Source organism: Protopterus annectens, chromosome 8.part1, assembly GCF_019279795.1.
Source record: "Protopterus annectens isolate FY-2018-M chromosome 8.part1, PAN1.0, whole genome shotgun sequence".
NCBI lineage: Eukaryota > Metazoa > Chordata > Ceratodontiformes > Protopteridae > Protopterus > Protopterus annectens.
The window spans coordinates 269854032-269866666 of NC_056742.1; the positions used below are offsets into that span (position 1 = coordinate 269854032).

Consider the following 12635-nt stretch of genomic DNA (forward strand, 5'->3'; position numbering starts at 1 on the left):
TTAGCATCAAGGTCAGGTTAGGGGATAAGATATAGTATTGTCTGTGTGTCCAAGTGTGTCTTGTGTAGTGGCAGTGTTATGGGATGGATTTAATGAAGGTAAGGTGTAGGGTTAAGGCTGAGGAAAGGGGCAGAATTATAGGGTTAGCACCCATTACTGCCCAGATGCATTTTCTTTGAAGGTGGGGTTTCAGCGCTGTTTCAGTCAATGTGGGTTTCAAAGGCAGAACAGTTTTAATACTAAGTCTGTTTTCATCGTGAGACTGTATTACTTTGTTTAGCAAATGCCTATCAGTATTTGTGCTATAAAATTTGAGATACAAGTTTTAAATTAAATCCAAACATCTGCAATTATTGTAGAAGTAAAGCTGAAAACAGTATGCTCATTGAGAGTTTTGAACAGTGATTATGGTACCTGGGAAGAAATGGAGAAATAGCCAAGTAAAGGGGCACTGAAATGGCTGCTTGGGAGGGGACGGGGGTAACAAAATTACATGCATTTTGCTTTCAAGTACATGTCCAAAGGTTTTAACTTGAAAAGTTGGCAACCCTAAAGCTAGATTCACATATGCATTTATTTACATATGCAAGACTTTATTTAGTGAAGGTATTTTAGTTATTTTAGTAATATTACATGTGAATATGTGTTTGTGTACTTTAGCAGTGTGAAAGTAAGCAATGAATGTATAGGAAAATGCATGTGTTATAAACTGCAGATGTACTGTATCTTTAAATGCTGGTTTCAAACTGACTATCACATGATTTTTAGTGCATATATAAATGAGTTGGCCATCATGATTCAAGTTTTTAAGCTTTTATTCTGAGGAAGTTTGTATTTCATAAACAAAAGCGCTAAATAAATACTTAGTAGTGGCTCAGTTTGCCTTTTGCTTTCATTTGTGTTACTTCTAGAGAATAAACAACAGTGACATAGGGCAACCTTGTTTCATTTCCTTTCACATGGGAAATGTCACTGATAAAGCTGGACCTGTTTTGATTACTGCTGTAGAAGCTTGACAAAGGTGCATCAACAGTTATGAGCAGCTCAGGAAACCTCATATGCTCAAGGACCCCAAATAAGAACGGCCAGCCCATGAGATTTAAGGACTTGTTGGTGTCACAACTGATGAGTGCTATCCTCCTACCTAACCTAGTTGTATTCTCTGTGAGAAGTTCCACCAATAACAGGCTGGTAATGTAGTTTTGTACTTGACATACTCCATCAGACTGAGATGGATATGTCTGGGAAGACCAACAAACCACTTAGCTAGAATGTTCAGAAATATTTTGTAGACATGATTTAGTACTGAGATAGGGTGGTATGATGACAGCATGGTATGATCTTTAATTGATTTGAGGATTACAGATATAATTGCTTGTCTCCATGATGGTGGGACCACCATGCAACCTATAATCCTATTAAACAATTTGGGAAAAAGACATTGCTACACTAATAAATAGGTTTCAAGGGGGATCCCATTACAGCCAGGGATTTTGCCAGGGCCAAATAAGTGGCTACTTTGTCTAGTTCCTCTAGGGTAAACAGTGAAAATACACACTTCTTAAAGCCTTCAAAAGTGACAGCATGCTCATATAATGATCTGTAGTGTCCTTACATTTCACAGTATAGCAGAGTTCATCTTGTCTTTCGGCTTTTCCCGGTTAGGGGTCGCCACAGCGGAACTCCGGTCCGCTAATGATTGGCAGTGAACTTTTAGAATGTCAAAAAAGGCACACACACACACACGCTCGCACCTACCTGCTTGTCTTTCAATTCACTCGACTGCGGGGAGGACATGCAGACTCCACACAGCAGAGTTCATAAATCCTCTTATTTAGTGTTCTGGTGGTTTTCCCCACATAAAAAACAGAACTGCATGCAACAAGTTATATAAACAACAAATGTGCTTAAACAATTAAAATAGTCCTTTAATATTTATCTCCCTATTGCAATGTGGTAAATTGATAAAAAAATTCCCTCTAAAATAAACCAGCATTATTTGCACACCCCACATTTGAACATTCATTTAGGTTTATCAGAAAGTTTAAATATAGCAAAGCTTTCCTGCTTCTCTAAGAAATCATTTTCTGCCCTTTTATTTACAAATGGAAGGCAATCCCCGATTCCTTCAAATGTTTATTTCCTGAAATGCGCCTCCAAATGGATTTGACAATGTGTTTAATAGTCCATCAAGATTACGAGTAATACACATAGCTGTATCAACATACTTCTCCTGATTACTAAAAAAGCAATAAGTTGGTACTACTTTTCAATTCTTTAAGTCAGTTTTCAAAAGAAGTAGCATTATCTTGCCAAACTACAAATAAATTATTAATATAATAACCACAAAATGCCACATTTCAGACCATCAATAGCACAGAAATACCTTTCTTCCCCAGTGCTAAAAAACTAGCAAACACCATGTCACAAACAGTACCCACTGCAACTCCAGAAGTATGCTTACAAATAGCACTGTCAAAAATAAAAAAATAAAAACATCTCTAATAATTCACATAAAAATAACATAGAGATCAGGAATATTGGTGCAGATATATTAAGAAACTCTCCTGTCCTATCTAGTTTTACATCATGCAAAGCACGTGTGTAAAGATTTGACATCAATAGCGGCAGGAAGAGAGTCTGTCAAATCAATATTCACGTTAAAGAGTTTCATTAGAAAATCCTAGGAACATCTGATGCAAGATTTTAATACTGCACACAGTGCCTTTTAACTTAAAATCTACCAGCACTTAAAGGTTTAGTCTTATAGCCTGAAGCTGATAATATAGGGTAAAATGAGGACTTAACTGGGTCTTTATAAATCTGAGGAGTTCCAAATAATATACCCAGCTTTGAGTTTTCTACCTTTAAACAAATGTACATATCAAGATAAAACCTTTCATACATCAAATAATAAAAAAGCTCTATCTATATTAATATAAACACTGTGTACTTTACTTAAGGTAGCTAGATAGTAACTATTACCATCATATAATAGCTCTTTCACAGAATTCATCTTTGCACTTTATTTCTTAATAATCACGCTGCCCCCTTTGTCTAACTTTATAAATCTTAAACTTCTATCATCTCTTAAATTTGTCACTTTTCATTTCTTGTTTGTCTATTTGCTTGTCAATTTCAGATTACAATATGGTTATTTGACTCTAAATACAATACAAGAGCAGAAAGACTAGGAATAAATCATAGTTTATATATATATATATATATATATATATATATATATATATATATATATATATATATATATATATATATTAATAACTGGTCTCTTTAATTTAGTCTTATATTTTATATTAATATGTGCCATCAGGAAAACAGGCTGATTGCATAACTGATGTACTATTTTCTTACCTTTGAAGAAGACAGAATCCAGTTCTTATCAGTACTTACTGCAACATCCATCACCCAGTCCTGATGTCCCTGTAACACAAAAAAGGAAAAAAAAAAAGTCCAGAAAACACATTTCTGCAAGTGAAGTGCTGACCCTGGATATTTTTTCTCTTATTCTTTTTCAACCCTTCTTTCACACCTTTACCCATTAGTAATTAACTGTTCCAGCTTCACAATGTCACAATATTTATTTAGATTTCATTTGCATAAATTATAAACTGAATCTTTGCTTAGTTGATGGTCAGTCCTTATACAGACATAAATAGCCTGGTTTATTTGGACAGATTCCCACCTCCTCACAACTGTTTCCCTCTACAGCATATAGCTCTTTCCGATTTTGTCTCAACAAAAATCTTATAACAACATTTTTTTTTCTTATACTTGCCCTATGTGTTGCTTGAATAAAAGGATGAAACTAATTAACTGGATAATAAACAACCATTGTATTACAACTAACAATATTGCACTCTATGTACTACAGTTTACACTACCATCTTTCTTTAGTTCTTAATATATTGTCGTTGTCATAGTCATATCAGTAATGTATATTGTCAGCAGTAATACAGCCTGGCCAGTTTGAACTGACTCCCCTCCTTCCTTCTAGCATATATATCCTGTTAATACCTGCATTAAACAAAGTATTACAATACCTGCATTAAACAAAGTATTACAATTGGGAGATCGTAAGTTTACCCCAGGGGTCACATCTGTGTCACTGCTAGACAGGGGCACAGTAAACTAATTCTATTATATAAGGGGACCTTCATTGTGTCACTACTAGACAGAGGCACAGTATTCTAAATTTATTCTGTACATTTTTTGTACCATTTCATGGGGTGGCAAAAGCCACATCACTATGGCTAGGCTTACAAATGCCCCAGGGCAGATAGCCTAGTACTATACTATGAAACTATGAAACTAATAATCTTAACTAAGTATTACAATACTTCATAGTTTAGATGCAAAGTGTATGGCAAGATTCTGTCTCAAAAAATTAGAAGTTATGTACCTACCATAACGTTCCATGTTAGTTGTCTTCTCTCGCCTTCTTTCTTGCTGGATGGGTTCGGAGCCGATCCTCGGCTCCGACTCGGCACTTGCTTAGCTTGAGAACTCCTTTTACCAGCTTGAGGCAACCCTATATCCCATGATGCAAGGCGGGACTACCTCAGATCTCGTTTGGTAGCTAACATACCCTGCTAAGGACTAACCTAGTAGAACTAGGAACACAAAAATTCCTAACAAAGGACTCTTCTATTGAAGACTCAGGAGGGAACAACCTGAGAAGAGGAAACTCTTCAAGATCTGTCCAGGCCAGGGGGAAGGAGGGAGGGACGCAAGAAAGAAGGTGAGAGAAGACAACTAACATGGAACGTTATGGTAGGTACATAACTTCTAAATGTTAAGTTGTCAATCTCGCCTTCATTCTTGCTGGATGGGACCGCGTCCCTAGCACCTGTATCCCGGGTGGCTCAATAGAACAGACTCTTGAGAACTGTGGAACCAAAACTGGCCCTGTCTCTGGAGGCCAAATCTAACTTGTAATGAGAGACAAAGGTATGAGGAGTGGCCCAAGTAGCTGCTGCACAAATGGTATCAATGGGTAGTCTATCCTGAAAGGCTGCAGAAGTGGATAGACTCCTGGTTGAGTCTGCTTTCGGTTTAGAAGGTAGTTGCTTGCCTCTGAGTGAATACACATAAGAAATGGTGGAAGACAACCATCTGGATAAGGTCACTTTAGAAACTGGGAGACCTTTCCTGTTTTCTGCATAGGAGACAAATAATTGGTCCGATTTCCTGAATTGTTTCGTTCTATGCAAATAGTACCTGAGCTGACGATGGACATCCAAAAAATGAAGCTTTTGTTCAGCTCTGTCAGAATAATTTGGGAAAAAGACTGGTAGATCGATGGATTGATTAATATTAGTTTGAGAAACAACTTTGGGGAGAAAGGACGGGTTCGTTCTTAAGGATACCCTGTCCTTGTGAAAAGACAAGTAAGGGGAACGGATGCAGAGAGCTTGAATTTCGGAAACCCTTCTTGCTGAAGTGACAGCCAGTAAGAATATAGTTTTCCAGGTCAATAACTTCAAGGAACATGAGGCAGACGGTTCGAAGGGTGGTAAAATCAAGGATGCTAACATTAAATTCAGATCCCATTGTGGAGGAGGATGTTTTATTGGCGGCTTCAGAAGAAAAACTCCTCTCAGAAAGGCTTTGCATAGCCTATGTGACATAATGTTATGATCTTGTAATCCAACATGATATTTGGAAATAGCCGCCAGTTGAACTTTGACTGTTGATGAAGAGGATCCTGACTGAAAAACTTCAGCCAGGAAATCTAAAACAGAATGCACAGGAGCAGTAAAGGGATCAATGTGCCTGGAGTTTGCCCAAATGGAAAACGCCGCCACTTGCTAGCATACGGTTCTGGTGGACGACTTCAAAGAAGCTACTAAAATATCTCTGACAGGATCAGAGATCATAGGAAGCCTGGCTAGGGAAGGAAGTGGAGCAACCAAGCAGTGAGGTTGAGAGAATGAATGGCCCGGTGCTGTTGACCCGACTGGTGGATCAAAAGATCCTGAACTGGGTCCAGATGCCAAGGCCGCACCAGGAGGTGACGATGCAGAGTCGGGAACCAAATTTGTCGAGGCCAGTAAGGGGCAATGAGAATCAACTTGGCCCTCAAAACGGTGGCTTTCTGAATGACTTGTGGAATCAAGGGAAAGGGAGGAAAAGCGTAAAGAAGTCCCCGGGGCCAATCCTGGGTTAGAGAGTCTCTCAGGGGTTGGCCTGGAAGGGGAAAGAGGGTGAAAAAGTCGTGGCACTTGTTGTTTTGGGGAGTAGCAAAAAGATCGCAACAAGGTGTGCCCCACTTCAGAAAAATCTGGTCCACAATAGATTGATTGAGAGACCACTCGTGAGGCATGAGAATGGCTCTGCTCAGCCTGTCCGCCAAGAGGTTGGACCTGCCGGGGATGTGCGTTGCTATCAGAAACCGATGAGAGGAGATTGCCCATTGCCAAAGTCTGAGAGCTTCTCGACACAACGGATAGGACCTGGTCCCGCCCTGCTTGTTGATGTACCAGACCACGGACATGTTGTCCGTTTGTACTGCAATAGTCCCCGCGGGAAGAAAGTCGTTGAGGGCTTGCAACGTTAAAATCACCACTCTCATCTCCAGGACATTTATGTGCAGATGGTATTCTATGGGTTGCCACGTCCCGTGGACCATCCTGCCCTGATAATGCCCCCCCCACCCAATCAGAGAGGCATCCGTAGTGACTGTGGCAACCAGAGGAGGGGGAACAAATGGTCGGCCCTGGTGAAGGAGAGGGGAAGATATCCACCAGTTCAGATGAGCTCTGCACGATTGTGTGACTAAGATTTTGTGTTTCATCGGAAGACTGTGGAACGACCACTGAGTGAATAACATCCACTGCAGCAGACGCATGTGGAAGCGAGCCAGTGGTAGAAGAACAATGGCCGCAGCCATAAGACCTAGAACTTTCAGAATCAATCTGGCTTTGGCTTTGCTGCTCTGCAATAATATCCGAACGAATTTTTGGATGTCCAGAATTCTCTGATGTGTTAGTCTGGCTGACAACTTGACGGTGTTTAATTCTGCGCCTATAAAGGTGATAGATTGGCAAGGCCGCAGAGAAGATTTTTCGAAATTCACTGAAATTCCCAAACTTTTGCAAAGCTGCAGAGTGTAGTCTCTGGTCTGAAGAAGCTGATGCCTGGTGGTGGCGGAGAGGAGCCAGTCGTCCAAATAAGGAAACACCTGGGATCCTTGATGTCTCAGGTGAGCTGCGACCACTGCCATGCATTTGGTAAACACTCTGGGGGCTGAAGTGAGGCCAAAGGGCAGGGCTCTGAATTGATAATGACTGGTCCCTAGCCGAAAGTGGAGAAACCTCCTGGAGCGCCTGTGGATCTTTATGTGATAGTACCGCGTCCTGAAGGTCTATCGAGCGCATCCAGTTGTCCTTGCCCAGAAAGGGCAAAATGGACTGAAGCATGACCATCTGGAATCTTGCCTTCTTGACAAATCTGTTTAGATTGCTTAGGTCTAGTATAGGTCTCCAATCTCCCGTCCTTTTGGGGACCAAAAAGAATCTGGAGTAGATGCCGGATCCTACTTGGTCTGCTGGAACAGTCTGGATGGCTCTTTTTTGTAGGAGCTTTGTAACCTCCTGTTCTGCCAAATCCCTTTGACCGGGTGAGATGTCTGGAAGGGATTGGTGAGGTATGGGATACCTTTCGAAGGGGATTTTGTAACCCTCGGATATTATCGACTGTACCCACATATCTTGTGAAAGGGAACGCCAGGCTACTGGGTACAACGAAATCCTTCCCCCGACTGCCTCCAAGGGTGGACAGTCGGGCAACACCTCAGGGATGCTGAAAGGGCTTCTCAGGAAGAGACTCCCTGTTGCCCTGGTTCTGAGGACCCCCTCTGCCCCTAGGGCGGCGTTTATTATTGTTACCCCCTCTGCCTCTGGGGGTAAACTGCCCACATGTGTCCGGCGCTGCTCCTTGGGCTTTGCAAAACCACATCTTTCCTCCCTTCTGACCCTTGGGGTAGGGTCTAGAAGGGGTGGAAAAATGGACTCCAACGGCAGAAAGAGTTTTGCCGTCCTGCTCACACCTGGTCAAGGTTTCCTTCACCTGAGGTCCGAACAAAGCCAAACCGTCAAAGGGGGTATTGGTGAAGGACGCCTTAAAGGGGTCCGCAAAATTACAAAGCCGCATCCAGGCTTGACGTCTAAGAGCCACTCCTGTGCCTGCGGCCCTGCTCGCCCCATCGGCTGCATAGGATATGAGCCGCATGGAGGAGTTAGTTAAGGAATTCAGGATTGCTAGCTATGAGGCAACCTTTTCTTGAGCCCCAGCAGCAGAAGGATCCTGGACCACTTCACCTAGTTCCTTGAGAATATCTCTTTGAAGCCTGGTGAAGTGACAAAGGTAGTTCAGCGAACGCATAGCAAAGGTCGCTGAAGAAAACATCCGCTTTCCATACCTGTCCATGGTCCTAGAATCTTTGTTAGGAGGATGGACAGGTACTGAAGGATCCACAAGTTCCTTCTTGGTGGCCGCCGCCACCACCATAGCATCCACAGAGATGCCCTTGGAAAGAAACTGCTTATCTGCAGGGGCCGTGATAAATTTGGATGGTCTCCTGGGAACCGGTTCCACAGAATCTGGAGCTGCCCACGCCTTCCGAGCCACTACCTGCATAAGTGGGTCGAAAGGCGGAGACACCCAGGAGGTGGAGGGTCGGGATCCAAAAGCCTCCAGGTATACCGACTCATCCTCGGAGGGGTCAATGGAGGCCAATTCCCCCTCTGTTTGAGGAGCTCAAGGATGTCTGAAAAGGAGACATCCTCAGAGGGGGACCGTGGGGAACCCTCTGACTCATCTAAGTTGGTATCAGATGTTGTAGACTCAGGGGAGTCTGTGTGTTTCCTCTTACACGTCCTCTTCCGAGGAGGTTCCCCTGCAGGATCAGGAGAAACCTCGGAAGAGGAAGATATTCCCAATGGGGACACCTGGGGCGATGGATCCCTGGGCCTGGGAGCAAGAGGCTGGCAAGAGGCGTCTACAGGCACCGAAGAGGGAGGAGCTAATGGGATGGACCGTTGACCTGGCTCAGGTGCCAGGACACTCCTCATCACCTCAAAGGCTCCCCTCCCCGGGAGGCCGGAATATTCCCGTTCTGAGGAAATAGGAACTCCCGGCTCCACTGATAGGGAAGGCTCCGAGGCCGATGTCGGTGCCGAGCTTACCAAAGCCGAAGCCCCGAGAGGGAGAGCGGGGTCTTCGGAGCCGACAAGGGAAACTCGACGACCGGATCCCTCCAAGGAAGGTCTCATGGAAGAGATCGGAGCCGAAGGCAGCGGAGCGAAGGGATGTATCGGTTCCGGCGCCTACACGGTCGCTGTCTCGAGAAGCTCCGGCTCCGAACTCTGGAGGGGAGTCGGAGGAGGAAGTTCAAGGGGTAAAGCAATAGCCGAAGTCTGCTGAGACGGGCTATGGAGCATTTGGGCTAGTGCCTGCGACTTCAACAGCCTGCTTACCACCCTCTCTAAATCGTGGTCAGACAGCCTGGAAGATCTCGAAGATCGGCTCCGATGACTCCGCTCCGACAAAAGAGGAGACCCCGGAGCCGAGTGGATACTCTCCAACGAAGGGGACCGAGATCTCTTCCTGGACTAAGTCATCGGAGCCGATGTCCCCTGAGTTCCAGATGGAGCCGAAGGCTTCTCGGCTCCGATACTGGATAATATGTCAGCTCCAGCCGGAGCCGACAAGGCAACAGTAGATTGGGTGTCGGAACCGATAGGAACCGACACTACTACTTTAGAAGAAGAAAGATCGGCTCGGCGGAGCTGATCTCGACTCGAGGAGTCGGAGCCACCGGAGAAGGCTTAGAAGCTGTAGCCTGAACCTTCGGTGGCTTAGAAGGTTTACTAGACCCAGTTTTAGTGGGTGAACCTTCTGGCTTTAGTAAGCCATGGAGGATCAATTTATTCCTCCTTTCCTGCAGGACTCTCTGGCTAAAAGAATGACACAAAGCACAGGAGTCCTGCAGGTGCAAAGGCCCAAGGCAGTAAACACAAGAAGTGTGACCGTCTGTCAGAGACATTTTCTGACAGCACAAGTCACACTTCTTGAAGCCTGAGACCTTGCCTTCCTTAGACATAGTCCAAGAAGAAATAATACTCACACACACCCCCAAACAATCACACAATTAATCCCAACAAACACAGACACACAGGTAGGGATTAAGAAGGGGGCCTAGGCCTAACTGAAAAAATCTTTAAACTTTTTATAAAAACTAGAAGATTTTAACTAAATGGGGAAATAGTGTGGGCTGTAGAAACACTACACTCTATAAAAAGGAACAAGGGAGAGATAAAACCCTGACTAAGCTTTTGAAAATTCCAACTTACCTCAGCTGGCAAAAAGGAGACCTCTTTTAAGCGGCAAAGCGAGATCTGAGGTAGTCCCGCCTTGCATCATGGGATATAGGGTTGCCTCGAGCTGGTAAAAGGAGTTCTCAAGCTAAGCAAGTGCCGAGTCGGAGCCGAGGATCGGCTCCGAACCCATCCAGCAAGAATGAAGGCGAGATTGACAACTTAACATCTAATATGCTGCACCTAATGCTGTTGAGTACAGTGCATTTTGTAATACTCAGTCTGTAAGCATCCATCATGCTGTATGGAATGTTAATGTCTGTTTAACACTGCATTCAATGTAGTCCCATTAGCCTACACACTGTGCCTGAAAATGGTCTTAGACAGTTAGCTCTTTTGACCTGTTAAGCAAATATAGCCTTATCTGACCATCTACAAATATTGAAAGTTTTCTTTTTCCTGCTTCTAACTACAAAGAAGTGTACTTCGGTCCAGGACAGAACAGAGATGGGGGTGGGGAGAAAACCACTTTTCAAATATTGAAACACATTAAAATATGCATAAAACTTCTTTGTCCTAAAAACTTTCAGGATTTTCATGTTTGGAGGTCTATAAGAAGAAGTTAAAAAAACTTTTGCATGTACATCTTTGGTAAGCTTATAAAAAAAAGAAGTTATGTACTCACCATAACGTTCCATGTTTGTAGTCCATTTCGCCCCTCATTCTTACACATGGGTTTGGAGCCGATCCTCGGCTCCAATTTGGCCCATCACAAAGCTCGAAGCCTTCTAGTTGGCTCGTGGCTAGGTATGTATCCCATGGTGCACCAGTATAATCCCCAGATCTTGTTTGCTGCTAATCTATAGAAAGACAGAACAAAAACTATCCAAAAAGAACAACAATAATGAAAGGTCTGTACCTGTTATGGAAATTTTTTTCTGTCTCCAGATCCTTCCATGATGGGGGTAGGAGGGTGGGTTCATAAGAATGAAGGGCGAGATGGACTACAAACATGGAACATTATGATGAGTACATAGCTTCTTTATGTTCTGTAGTCCTATCTAGCCTTCATTCTTACACATGGGACAGTGTCCCTAGCACTTTATTCTTGGGTGGCTCACGGAAAAATATTCCTGAGTACCGTGGAACCAAAGGAGGCTCTACTCCTAGAGGTCAAATCCAATCTGTAATGAGTAATAAAGGTGTGAGGGGTAGCCAAGGTTGTTGCTGCACAAATATTATCAATTGGAACCCTGGCTTGAAAAGCTGCAGAAGTAGACTGGGATCGTGTAGAATAAGAAGTTATGTCTTACCATAACGTTCCATGTTAGTTGTCTTCTTCTCGCCTTCTTTCTTGCTGGATGGGTTCGGAGCCGATCCTCGGCTCCGACTCGGCCTATATTATAGCTCGAGAGCTATTTTTACCAGCTCAAGGCAGCCCTATATCCCACAATACCATGCGCTAACTCCCCAGATCTCGTTTGGAAGCTAAGACATAGTATCAAAAAATAATATTATAATAGTAATAATAATATTATAATCCTCTTTTACGAGTACAGATTACCTGCTAGTAACACTAAGGATACCAGGAAAGACGCAACATATTGTATCTCCAGAAATGGAAGGACTCAGAACTTCGAGTCTATCCAGGCTAGGGGGCAGGAGGGAGGGACGCAAGAAAGAAGGTGAGAAGAAGACAACTAACATGGAACGTTATGGTAAGACATAACTTCTTAATGTTAAGTTGTCATTCTCGCCTTCATTCTTGCTGAATGGGACAGCGTCCCTAGCATCTTAGTCCTGGGTGGCTCAATGGAACAGACTCCTGAGTACAGTGGAACCAAAATCAGCTCTATTTCTGGAGGCTAGATCAAGCTTATAATGGGCAATAAATGTATGTTTGGAAGCCCATGTAGCTGCTGCACAAATGGCATCTAGAGGTAACCTTGCTTGAAAAGCCGTTGAAGTTGATAGTGCCCTGGTTGAATGAGCTTTAGGCCTAGAGGGTAGTTGCCTGTGTCTCAACTCATAGATCAAGGTAATAATAGATGTCAGCCATCTGGAAAGAGTAACTTTCGATACTGGAAGGCCTTTCTTGCCTGCAGCATAAGACAGGAAGAGCTGGTCTGATTTTCTGAATTGTTTTGTCCTGTCAAGGTAATACCGTAATTGGCGATGAACATCGAATGAATGTAATTTTTGTTCAGCCCTGTTGGTATAGTCTGGGAAAAATACGGGCAAATCAATGGAGTGGTTTAGATTTGCTTCCGATAACACTTTTGGTAGAAAGGAAGGGTT

General features: G+C 43.4%; 1 protein-coding gene across 2 annotated transcripts in view; it reads right to left on the reverse strand.

Moving 5' to 3' along the window:
- Positions 1 to 12635, reverse strand: part of WDR88 (WD repeat domain 88) — a 772406-nt gene that overhangs the window by 109963 nt on the left and 649808 nt on the right. For both annotated transcript variants that reach the window (XM_044081867.1, XM_044081868.1), the window contains exon 9: positions 3373 to 3441. In XM_044081867.1, the coding sequence (XP_043937802.1) occupies positions 3373 to 3441 (69 nt within the window). The remainder of the gene's footprint in view (positions 1 to 3372; positions 3442 to 12635) is intronic.